Raw genomic sequence first — 11,607 nt, forward strand, 5'->3', positions numbered from 1 at the left:
TACAAAAAACCCCCTATATCGATATCAATTTAGCTGGTGAGCCAGTGCTATCGATTACACCACCGATAAATATGTGAACCGCTTATTATTGCAAGGAGAGCGCCATACTTCCTTATTTTCCTTTTAAGCGCAAAACGGAACGAAATGGCGACTGCCGTGGAAGGGGACGAGCCGCTGGATTGCGAAGACCTGACCGGAGCGGAGATCAACGTCCTTGTGGCCGAGGGTGTGAGGAAACTGGTCAGAAACCTGTCGGCGCCAGAGGTGAGTTCGAAAACAGATGGAATCCTCAGTCCATTTTATCCGGGCATTATCGCAGTCCAGCCAGCGGGAGCTGCACAGAAAGGAACAGTTGGTCGCGAAGATGTTCGTCGAGCACCGCGGGACCTGGCGCACCAATGGGCACGAGGTGAGGCGCAGATTGGACGATCTGGTGGAGCGCTTTCGGCTGGAGGGCATGGCCCCTTTTGGAAAAACGTTCAGAGAGCTGGTCATTAAATTACTGGCGCGGCCGGAAATCAAACGTAGTCCCACTCCCGAATTGGCATGGACAATGCTGGACTTTCTTCTCATCATGTCCAGCGAACCGGTGCAGGACATCCGTCTCAACCGGGTGACAAGAAACCGAAGCCGACTATCCATGATCACAGGTATTGAGGCGGCCGAGAAGGAGCAGAAGGAACGGAAGGCGGCCATCGATCGGCCACCCATCAATCCCGCCGAAACGGAGGTGGACTGGACAGCACTGCTGAGCGAGGACTTCCTGGAGCCACCAGAGGACGACAGCTTAAGTGTGAGCATCTTTGGAACTCTATGCATCCATTATCCGTATCACATCATACTAGTTTAAGTCTCTTTAAACTATTCTTAAATATGATGCTTAATAGCATTTTTAAACTGTGTTGTGATAGTGTTTTCAATTACCTTATAGATACTTAAAACAATAAGAGGAATATTTTTAAATTGTTTTATGTTCGAGATATAATGAATTTTTGTCCCATTTTAAGATATTTAAAGTTATAAGTTCACAAAGATACCTTTATATGCGGCAATACTATTATAACACAGCTTTATTAAAAAAAAGGTTTACTACAGCAATTTAATTTTAAGTAAACCCACGTGTAAATTTATATTTTTAGTTTACCATGTTACTTTTAAGAAACTAACTAACCTTTCTTCTTCCCAAAGGACTGGTCGGATGAGTCGGATTCCGACTCGACGTGCACTTTGCTGCCCGCTGAGAATGTGGGCACCTCGCGGAGCCTGCTGGACATGGCCAATATCTATGATCAGGCCATGCAAGTGGCCGTACCGAATAGAAGTGGAAACACCGGCTACCTGCCGCCGGGCTTAGACGAGCGTGGCATCCGGAGCAACGACTTCAGCATCGCCCAGCCGCTGCCACTGAGCCTCCTCAATTATCAGGGCAGTCATCTGAGAATGAGTAGACTGGTTCATTTGGCGCCACTCAAACCGCCGGCCATAGCCACCCAATACCGTGTAAGTGATCGAAATACGAACGTGCTGTCGCGGACAATCCACGCCCACTGGTGGCACGAGAACGTTAAGGTTTTTGCCCTGCCCTCGAAATCGAATCCAATGGCCAACTTTGCCGTCAGCTACGTGCAGCTCTTGAATCGCAATGCCCGTGGTTTGTTGGAGCTGCCACTGCCCAAAACCACCACCGAGTCCTGCCTGATGAGAGAGATCCTGTTCATGTTTGTGCGTCCAGCCAGCTGTTGCTTCTTCGAGTTCGATGAGCAGACGAGGCGCATCAATGTCCGCAGTAATGTCAGTATTTGCACTGTGACAGCGGTAAGAATGGGAAATTGTGTTGTGATGATTGTGACTATAATAATCTAATATTTCCAGGGCACGCTTCAGGGTTTCCTGCAACATAATCTGGTCCCAGCGCTGGAGGACATGATGGAGCTGCGGCGCACCATCGACACCCATACGTTGCACTTTGATGGCATCCGCACAACGGGTACCTTGGAGTGCTTTGCCTACGGCCTGAGAGATCTTATCCAGCCCATTTGCCAGCTACTCATCGCATACGAGGAGCGAGTCGTTAGAAATCCCGCTAAGAATACGCTGGTCTGTTTCATAATGGAATTCAGAGTGCACTTTCGACAGCTGCGTTTGTTGCGTCACCTTGCCGAAGATGTCATCCTAAATATGGGACCTCCCCACCTGCGCAGCGCCTATTTGCTATCCAGACTCTATAGGCATACAACGCCGCAGGTGATGCACCAGAAGTTGGCCACTGCCCTGCTGCTGGTCACTCTGAAGCGCTACTGCAACATCATCGACGGCTGGTGGCGCAGGGCCACGCTGGAGGATCGCCTGAACGAGTTCATTGTCGAGAGATGGTGAATAAAGGCCTAGAACTTTGACTGGCTTATATTATAACTATTTTGCTTTGCAGCGTCGAGGATGACGCGGATCGGCGTGGCTATGTGCGCAAGCGCTCTGTGGACTTAGATGAAAGTTTGGAGGTGGTGGAGAAATTCAAGCAACTTCACGCGTGCCCCATTTACCAGCTACTACTGAAGCACGCCCTGGAGTCCGGTGAAACGCAAGACCTGCTGGCCAATGTTAATCTTCTGGGCGAGATGCTGGCCACCACCAACGAAAGCCAGCCGCCGTCCCTGTACGATGAACTTACCGCCCAGGTCTTTGCCCAGTTGAAAGTTTACTGTGGTGACGTGCCGACGGATGAGGAGGATGCCCAGGAGACGGAAGAAAATCCAGAGCAAGCGGCCGACAAGGTCTTGGTTAGCAATGTCCAGGGTATTAAGAATCTAGATCTCTTTGCCATATTTACCCTACCGGCGCAGCGGCGAATTGCAGAGCGAAAACGCCAGCGCAAGACAAAAAAGCCAATTCAATTGGCTAGCATTCTGAGCCGCTTGGAGCGATCCACTCCACTCCAGCTGAAGGCAGAGATACCAGAGGCACTGCGCGAAATTCTGCGAAAGAGGCAGTGCATGGCGAATGAGTACGCGATGCGAGCGTATTACAAGGAGCTGCAGTTAGGCGAGACTGTAAGATTCCTGCGGCATACGATGATGCTGGAGGCGTACTACCTACTCCTACCCTACTACACCGCGCTCTTCTCGCGAATTGAGAATACCGAAAACTGGGCCCGGGATTCAGTGCTCAGTTCCAAACTTTATCGGGTTCTATTGCCACACTACCCGGACCTGGCTGACAACCTCCATGTGAACGTAATATCCAAGGTGACCTGCAATTCAACAAAAGTCTACGAGGCCCTAGAGGCTCTTGAATTGGTATACGACATGCCAGTGGCCATGCAGGTCATCCTCACGGACAAACATATGCGAGGCTACAATTCTGTCTGGCGGCTGATGCTGAAGGTCAAGTGGGCCGTGTGGAAGCTGGAGAATCTCGTCTTCCTGCGTCGCCACAAGGGTAATCCGTATGCACCCTTGGATCTGCTGGGACTGACAATTCGCCGCCTGGAGATCCTGCGCTTTTGGTTGATCTACCTCATCAACAGCCTGCACACGCACATTATGCAGGCGGTGGCTCAGCAGTTTGAGCTTCGGATTGCTCAGTGCAAGAACATCCGACATTTGAGGACTCTGCACGACGAGTATCTGTCGTTGTTGAGGAAACATTGCATGCTGACCGACGAATTTCGAGACTTTCGCATCGCCCTCGATCAGCTCTTCCACCTGGTCTTCGTGCTGGACATGGAGTGGACCAGCTGCGCCTGCTATCTGGGCCAAAACGATGCGCTTTGCTTGGATTTCACCCTTTCGGATGACGGCATTGATGATGGCGAGTCGGAAAGGCGGGGCATGGAGTATTTGGCACTCAACCAGGTGGTGGAGATCGAGTTGACCTACATACGGTGCCACCAGACGCTGGCCGAGATACTCAACTCACTGGTGTACAAACACGACCACGGATTCTGTAAGTTTTTAGTGCTCCCCTGCTGATTATGGCTAAACAATCCCTTTATCTTGCAGTGACTGCTTTGGAAGTGGCCATCAACACGAGTGTTCCGCACTGAATTTGAATCTCCTCAAAGGATTTTGTTACGCATTGCCATACCAATCATCCCATCCAAACATTCCCATACCCAGCCGAATAAAAAGAAGCTTATTTTTGTTGAAACCTCACTGGAATTCCTCATCGCTGTCAAAGAAGGGCTCCACAACCGGGGGCACCGGGGTGGTGACCTCGTGCAGCGTGGGTCGCTGGATGTACGGCTGGCAGATGATCTCGCACATGCGGGCGTTGGCGAAGACCGTTCGGTGTGGGAAGCACCGACCGTTGACGTGCTCACAGCGTCGGAAGCCATTGGATCGATTGAAGACGTACAGCTCAGCGCATGGCGAGCAGTTGGTCTGGCCCATCATCCGCGGCATCAGGCACTGGAACCGCCGCTCGTTGGAGTTGATGCCCAGGGTCATGTGGTGTATGGCGGTGGTCAGGACGATGACCAACAGGCTGCACCAACGCACCTGTTGCGGCTGCATGTCCACTTAATCTCCAACTCTCCAGTGGTTGTTTTCATTCGATTGGCTTTGCCCTTTTACGGTTAATGTCATGGTAGTTTTGGCAATTGATACGCTTAATTCATGAATAAATGTTTTTTTTTCCCCCTTTTTGGAGCTGTTTTCGCAAGAGTAAGTTTGAAACTTAGAATTTTTATTTATTTTTGTGGCCAATTTAATTATGAATTATAATTTTCAAAAGTGTAAGACTAATCAGATCTTTTTAAAAAAAAAATTCGGCCAACAAACAAAATCACATAATTTTGAAAATTGTTTAACTTAATTCTCTTTTTATTTTATTACAAAAGATGTGTACAATATTTTGTACACTTTGGTTTACTAATCCACTGAAAAGTAGAAGTACTGGCGTAAATTGGCCCTAAACCAGTGAAAATTATCAAGAGCTGGTGTTCCTCGAACACTAATTTTTCAGACTTCGCAATATAAATATATTAGAAATATTTGTGCTTTTTTTTATATTTTATATTTATTTAAAAAATTTAAAATGAAAATCTAAATCAGTAATTTCCAGACTTTTGTAGACTAATTAGCGGAGTGAGCAACCATTTTGCATAGACAAATGCAGTTTTAAATTTTGAGGAAATCCCGCCCACCCAAAAACCCCTAAAATACAAAACTATGGGGGTGCAACAAAAATCATCATAGTTTTGAAGTCAATTTAGGTGTCTAAAAGTATGCAGTGAATAATAGACAGTTGTCTTTTTGAATGTATTCATCGTACTTCTGAGTTTCAAATATATTGTTGCATACTTTTAGACCCCTAAAATTACATATAAAATGTGTTTTTAAAACTGATTTCTCAATTTGAAGGAGTTCAATCAAGTAACTTCAATTTTCAAAAATAATTAATATTTTTCATCATCTCAATTGGAAATGTGATTATAAAACCAAAACTTTTCGCAAGGACCTTTTTGAGTGCGAAAGCAGGCAGCTTAAGTCCAGCTACCGGCAGGATTTCCCTGGACTCGCAGCACTCAGGATTGAATCGTCCTTTCCAGCTGATTACGTTACCAAGACAACCGACGAAAAGTACAACAGACAAAAAGAGCTTGAAGTCGCAAATTTTTAGTCGACCATTCCCAACCGAGTCTGGAGTACAAGGACACCAGAAATCTATAACTAAGCATTAGAAATCCTTATAAAATGGCGTACTCCGTCTCCCCGCACCGGGCGAACCTGGTGCTGCAGATGCTCCTCCAGGCCAATACCTATGTGTCCATGGTCTGGGGCATGAGCTATCTGATCCACCTTCTCATCCGCGTGAGTGTACATTTAGGAGTGCCCTTCTCTGCCAATCCACAATAACCCAATGTGCCATTGCCCTGTAGCTGAATCACTTGTGGAATTTGGAGGGCCTGTCCATGCTGGTGGCCTACATCCTAGCCGTATCCGCTGAGTCCGTACGCCTGTACGCCGGCTACTCTGTGAACCTCTGCTCCGGGGCCACCGCCATGTGGTTGCTGCTCACAGTGACGCCCTGCATCCTGCTGCCCGCCATGGTCTTTCTCCGTCTCACAGCTGCCGGACGCAGTTTGTGGCTTCGCATCATCACGAATGCCGTGTTTGGACTGATGGCCCTGGAGGTAATCGTATCCGTGGTTCACTTTGTGATATGCAAGCCAGGCCAAAAGAGGTCGATGACCCAGACCGCCGAGGAGGATGAGTATCTGCCCGAGGAGCAGCCATCCGCCGTGGGATCGCCCACGTCCAGTGAGCAAAAGCGACGCGTGCGTCGATCCCCGGAGTCAAAGTGAGGCGACAAACAGCGGTTGTATAGTAAGGCTCTGAGGTTTACTTGGACATTGGCATAAATAATAAAGTAGGATAAGCTATTTAAGCTAAGCTAAGCTAGGGAACAGTGCGATCGCCGAAGATCACACCTTCCGGGCATCGTCCAGATTGTGCGCCTTCAGCAGGGCATCGATCGCGTCCAGATGGGCACGCATCGTGGGCAGGAAGCTGGTCAGCACCTCGATATTCTCCACCTGTGCGGGCCCCTGGCCCAGTAACTGACTGCGCGTGGGCACCCAACTGTAGATGATCTGCAAGGAGGCGAAAACAGTTCGTTACAAGGAATGGTAGCACAAAACAACATGTGCACCCACCTTAATTGTGCTCTGGACAATGAAGCCGTGATAGGGCTTAAGGGTGCGCTCGTAGGCGTCCTGCAGGTGCTGCTTCAGTGCCTCCTTGGCCTGGGAATCGTTGTAGATGTTCTCGAAGAAGGTGCAAATGAGCTGGAGGCCGCGCTTCAACCAGAGCAGCGCGTTGGCCGCAAAATCGTCCACATTCACATTCAGCACAATCAAATCCTCCAGATATTGGTACTTCAAAACATCCGCACCATAGGCTTTCGTCAGTTTCTGAAACAAAAAACGAAATTTATTACTAAGATACTTCATTAAGACTAAAAGAAAACTAATTGGATAACAATAAACTGTTTCCAATTATAATAATATATTTAAAATAACAATTAGGAACTCAAACTTCTTGAGTTTATAAGACTTAGGTGCTTTTCAAGAAAACAATTTTCGCTTGGAGATTAAGTCTCTTTAAAAAAAAAATACCAAGCCTAATCTTTCAAAATTTCATGGAAAACAGAAACGAAATATATTATTGAGATATTTCATTAAGACTAAAATAAACTAATTGGGAAACAATTAACTAATTCCAATTATAAAAATATATTCAAAAATGCAATTAAGAAAACGAACTTCTTTAATTGATAAGACTTAGGTGTATTCAAGAAAACAATTTTCGCTTGGTGATTAAATCTCATTAAAAAATTAGTCTAATCTTTCAAAAATTCATGGACAAAAGATATCGCGTTTTTTTTTTAAGAATATATATATATTCTGTCTAACATAACAAAAAATGTAGTGTTGCTCAATATTTCACACATAAATTTAAAAGTAACGACTGAAGATAACTTAGTATTAGAAATTACATGCATTAGAGAGTACATACATTTTAAACCTGGTCTCAAAAACATTTTGGAAATATTCGAGTTATAAAAATTTAAATCTTAGATCAGGTTGGAAATACGATTGTGACCATTGCTATAAATGTATACTTCAACTACATAAATAAATATTTGTAAAATAAGTTAAATAACTATTTGTTTGGATTTAAACATAAAAGACTAGGGAAGTTTTAGCTAAGGAAACAAAGTTTCCACCTAAACCTAAACTAGAACTCTTGCACAATATGAGATCAACCATGATCATGATCTTGAAAGCTTAATAACTTGGTTCGTAGTTCCGGGTGATCTTACGTTTATGTTTCCGTTCATGTCGCTGATCACGGGCGTAAATAGTTTGCCGAAGCTCTCTGGAAAGTATGTAAAACAAATAGGTATTATGAGTATACGTGGGTAAATCGATTGGTCGGGTGCGTCGTTATCACCTATGACGGTTACTATCTCCTTGGAGGCGGCGAGGAAGGCCTGTGTCTCCAGCTTATCAGTGCTGATTGCCGGAAAACCCTTCAGTGCCTTGAACTGAATTCTCGCGGATCCCTCGGTGGCTGCCATTGTGTGCTCCTATTCTGATATTTTTGTTCCGACCCAACGGCGATCCAAGCGAAGACTGGCCACAAATCTGCAAATGAAGGTGCGAAAATGGTTAGTTTTCGAACACGAATATCGGGTGTTTATCTTATCGCGGGGGCCAGCCGACGTTGAATATTATTATTTTTGTATTTTCGTATATTCGTATTTTCGCTTTTCAATTGTCGTCGCTATCGAACGACGTTCTCTGTCGCTGCTGCGATAATGGAGAGTGAAATACAAGTGGAATACTAGTTTGCCTGGCCCCCAAGATTCAATTCCGACCAGGGGAAGCGGAGGTGGAGGGGATGGGGTCTGGGTCGGAGCTTTAACCCATTTGACTTAGCTCCAATCCAATCCACTGAGAGCCACTGAGCGAAAGAGCGCCCGATTCGATGAAACTAACGCAACAGCAGTTGGCAAAAACCTGATTCGATCGCAGCTACTGTGCACAGTGGGCAAAAGGCCTACAAAAGTCCTCAAAAACAGCAGCTTGAGCTTGCGCTATGTTTGAAAAATTATTTGATAATATTACAGATATTTTTATTAAATTACAACGTTTATTAACGTTGAATTTTTTTTAATTTATAATTTTTTTTTTTAAATTGATCTTTGTCACTGCCATCAACATCAAAAGTTTTTTAGGATCGAACAAATTCTTTCTATACAAATTTATTTTTAAACCCAGTTTTGAATACTTTTTATTTTTAAAGTTAATTATTTCAATCTAAAAAAATTGTAAACATTTTTTTGAATTCTTAGGAATTTTTCTTTTAAATAAATAATTTTTTATAATTTCGGACCATTTTTTGAATTGTATATATAAATATGAACAAAATTACATAATTAATTTGTGGAAAACTATAAAAGCAAATATTCGCAATGCTAAAATTTTTTAAACTAAATTATATATATAATTTATAACAAGAAAACATTTAACAGAAACAACATTAACCTATCAAATTGCACGTATTTCTTGAAAACCCAAGTGATAACGTTATCAGTACTTCAAAAATTCAATACATTTATGACATTTCTTGCGCTAATCTTTATAAACTGGTGTTTCTTGTTCACATTGGCACCATTGTAAACATTTGATTTTGGAAAACTAACAAGTGAAACTGAACGTCACCAAGAAGTTGGTAATAAAGGTATGAATCAGCGATGGTAGGTGGGTTTTATCAGGTAATTTGTTTAGGTGGCGGGGAAATCTATTCGGCAGAACGGTTATCAGCTTAATTGACTATACCTTAATTGGATCGATTTCAAACAAAACAAAAGGTTCGTATCTTCCTACGACTTTTAAATTATGTTTGAGGATACGTAATATTGATATGGTGGTAAAAGTTATTATGGCCTTGTATAGGGTGTTACGGTTTGGCAAAAAAATTCTGTACTTAAAAATTTGCACAAAAGGGAGAGGTTGGGAAACTTTTTTAAAACATAAAAAAATGTTAAATGTTTATTTTCTGGGAGTTATAAAATCTTTCAATTTTAATAAAGTGCGAAATTTGTAGTTCACTGGACTTACTTAAAATACGAATTCTATAAACATCCTTATAGATGGTGACTCAGTTTGGCAGCTAAATCAATATATGGTATATTGCGACAGCGATAGGTGACTCACCTGGTTGGATTAATAGGACTAGGACTGCTGCTTCTCCAACTGCTCCGTCTTTTGCAATTCTAGGAGTCGCAGGAAAGCCGCTTGGTATCGCCACTGGTGGTCAGGACGAAAACGTAGTGGGTGCGCTGCTCGGCGAGGAGATGCCACAGGGAGGCGGGCAGCTGGAAGCGGTGCACGGACTCGGCCGCCTCCTCGAACTCCTCGTAGTGGGCCACCAGACTGTTCTGATTGCAGCGCAGCTCGACCAGCCGGATGGGCCTGCTGGACAGGATCTCCCTGGTGGCCTGATTTAGCTGGATTTCGAGGGGCTCAAAGCTTTCGGCGGCTGTCTCCTCCAGTTCCAGGTTGAGCCAGCGATGATGGGCTAGTATGACGGCGCAATTGCGGGCAAAATAGAAGCTATCGTGGCGCCTCTGATTGTGATAGTTGTCCAGCAGTTGGCTGCTGTTCTGCAGTTTCAGTTTGGTGAAGCGGGCTCGATTCCCGGAGGAGGAGGATGAGGATCCCGATCCCGAACCACCCTCAGCTCCTGCAGCTGATGCTGCTGCTCTCCTGGCCTCCACAATCCTTTGGGGCAAGTGCTCCGTAGGCTGATCCACGGTCAAGACTCGATTGAGATAGTCGAAGCCCTGACCCATCACCCCCTCGGTGGTGTGGCCCAGATCGAAGCAGTGGCCCAGCTCGTGGCAGACGGCGCCCAAAGTGCTGGCATAGACGCCGCCGTACGTGCGCCGGTAGTTGCTCTCGTCCGGCAGTCGGGCGATGTCCACACGCTCCGAGCTCCTCACACAGTCGCCGATCTCCGCGAAGCTCCGGGGCCAGGCGTAGAAGTGGGCGCTCCCAAAGAGGGCCAATCCACCGCCGCCGAGGGCAGCGTGTCCCTTCAGATGACGCCGGATATTGGCGTACGAGGAGTCACCACTGGCCGCCACTCCGTCGCCGTCGTAGCGCGTGCAACCCACAAAGGCCACGAACTTGAGGAGCAGCTGGTGGCCCCACTGCGGGCAGGCAATGATCTCGCCGGCGAAGTGCTGCCACAACTCGTCCTCGCTCCTGGACAGCGCCTGCTCGCGGGTCAACTGGCTGCGAAAGGAGCAGCACTGGCCGTTCAGGGTGAACGTGCGATTGGGAAAGCCGGCCGCCTGGAGTTTGTGGGCGTAAATTGACTGTACCAGGCGCAGATTGAGATCAATGAGGGAGTGCAGCTCGCGTTGCTGCTCCAGCGTCTTCTCCTCGTCCCGGCAGAGCAGGTAGAGCGGCTGCACCCGATAGGAACTACGGCGCGGTCGGTACCGAAAGCTGATCGAGCGGGCCGCAGTGCAGGATCGCAGTTCTAGAAGGCAGGAGCTTTCCTCGAGCGGATCTTTGGGTTCCAAGTCGAAGAGCAGCTTGAACTCGCCGCCGGCCGACAGCTGAGTCAGCTGCTCGCGGGACAGGCGCTCGGGCAGATCGAGGATGGCCTTCAGCTGCCGCGCGGAGGAGCACTTGGGCGAGAGGCGTCCCTTGACCAGGAGCAGACCGTGCTCCACGCACTCCGCCTCCAGCGGCTGCTCAACCTCGATGCTGTGCGCGCGCTTGCAGCCGGCGGTGCCGCTGCTCATTGCCAATCCTCGCCAGAATCTCCGTTTTTCAGGTTTCCGTCTCTTATTGCGAAAATCAAATACAATTTAATCTCAAAAATCCAATTGGAAAATCTCAACAAAGGCTCAGCGCTGCCAGATTCGGCGAATTACCGGTACAGCGTGCAGCGGACCAAACCTATTTGCTGCGAATAGTTATCGAAAAGCTATCGATTGAAATTATTTTAAATTAAATTAACCAATAGTTAAATTAAAAATTAACAACAACTGCAACTCATGAAGTAATTGTCATAGTTAGTATTA

At 46.3% G+C, this 11,607-nt stretch overlaps 5 protein-coding genes across 6 annotated transcripts; 2 read left to right on the plus strand and 3 right to left on the minus strand.

Annotated features, from left to right (window-relative positions):
- Nucleotides 1-68: 68 nt before the first annotated feature.
- Grip128 (gamma-tubulin complex component 5) lies at nt 69-4,146 on the plus strand. 2 transcript variants are annotated; one of them, XM_017068610.4, is made up of 6 exons: nt 69-264; nt 320-793; nt 1,189-1,815; nt 1,873-2,372; nt 2,429-3,942; nt 3,999-4,146. In XM_017068610.4, the coding sequence occupies exons 1-6, from the start codon at nt 145-147 to the stop codon at nt 4,040-4,042; spliced, it is 3,279 nt and encodes a 1,092-aa protein (XP_016924099.2). In that variant the 5' UTR covers nt 69-144; the 3' UTR covers nt 4,043-4,146. The 2 variants fall into 2 exon arrangements, with proteins under 2 accessions (XP_016924099.2, XP_016924100.2); XM_017068611.4 differs by having other exon boundaries at nt 130-264; nt 325-793.
- A 2-nt stretch (nt 4,147-4,148) lies between these two features.
- LOC108005365 (uncharacterized) lies at nt 4,149-4,523 on the minus strand. The gene has a single exon (XM_017068615.4). It carries the CDS (start codon nt 4,509-4,511, stop codon nt 4,149-4,151), a length of 363 nt encoding a protein of 120 aa, XP_016924104.2. The 5' UTR covers nt 4,512-4,523.
- A 937-nt stretch (nt 4,524-5,460) lies between these two features.
- LOC108005447 (transmembrane protein 17B) lies at nt 5,461-7,637 on the plus strand. The gene is made up of 2 exons (XM_017068736.4): nt 5,461-5,810; nt 5,879-7,637. Exons 1-2 carry the CDS (start codon nt 5,694-5,696, stop codon nt 6,302-6,304), a joined length of 543 nt encoding a protein of 180 aa, XP_016924225.1. The 5' UTR covers nt 5,461-5,693; the 3' UTR covers nt 6,305-7,637.
- On the minus strand, nt 6,320-8,143 carry LOC108005445 (glycolipid transfer protein). The gene is made up of 4 exons (XM_017068735.4): nt 7,956-8,143; nt 7,825-7,880; nt 6,656-6,913; nt 6,320-6,592 (listed from the first exon to the last, which is right to left on the minus strand). Exons 1-4 carry the CDS (start codon nt 8,080-8,082, stop codon nt 6,425-6,427), a joined length of 609 nt encoding a protein of 202 aa, XP_016924224.1. The 5' UTR covers nt 8,083-8,143; the 3' UTR covers nt 6,320-6,424.
- A 1,640-nt stretch (nt 8,144-9,783) lies between these two features.
- On the minus strand, nt 9,784-11,461 carry LOC108005444 (uncharacterized). Its single transcript, XM_017068734.4, has one exon. The coding sequence runs from the start codon at nt 11,323-11,325 to the stop codon at nt 9,784-9,786; it is 1,542 nt and encodes a 513-aa protein (XP_016924223.2). The 5' UTR covers nt 11,326-11,461.
- Nucleotides 11,462-11,607: the final 146 nt, after the last annotated feature.

Source organism: Drosophila suzukii, chromosome X, assembly GCF_043229965.1.
Source record: "Drosophila suzukii chromosome X, CBGP_Dsuzu_IsoJpt1.0, whole genome shotgun sequence".
Lineage (NCBI taxonomy): Eukaryota > Metazoa > Arthropoda > Insecta > Diptera > Drosophilidae > Drosophila > Drosophila suzukii.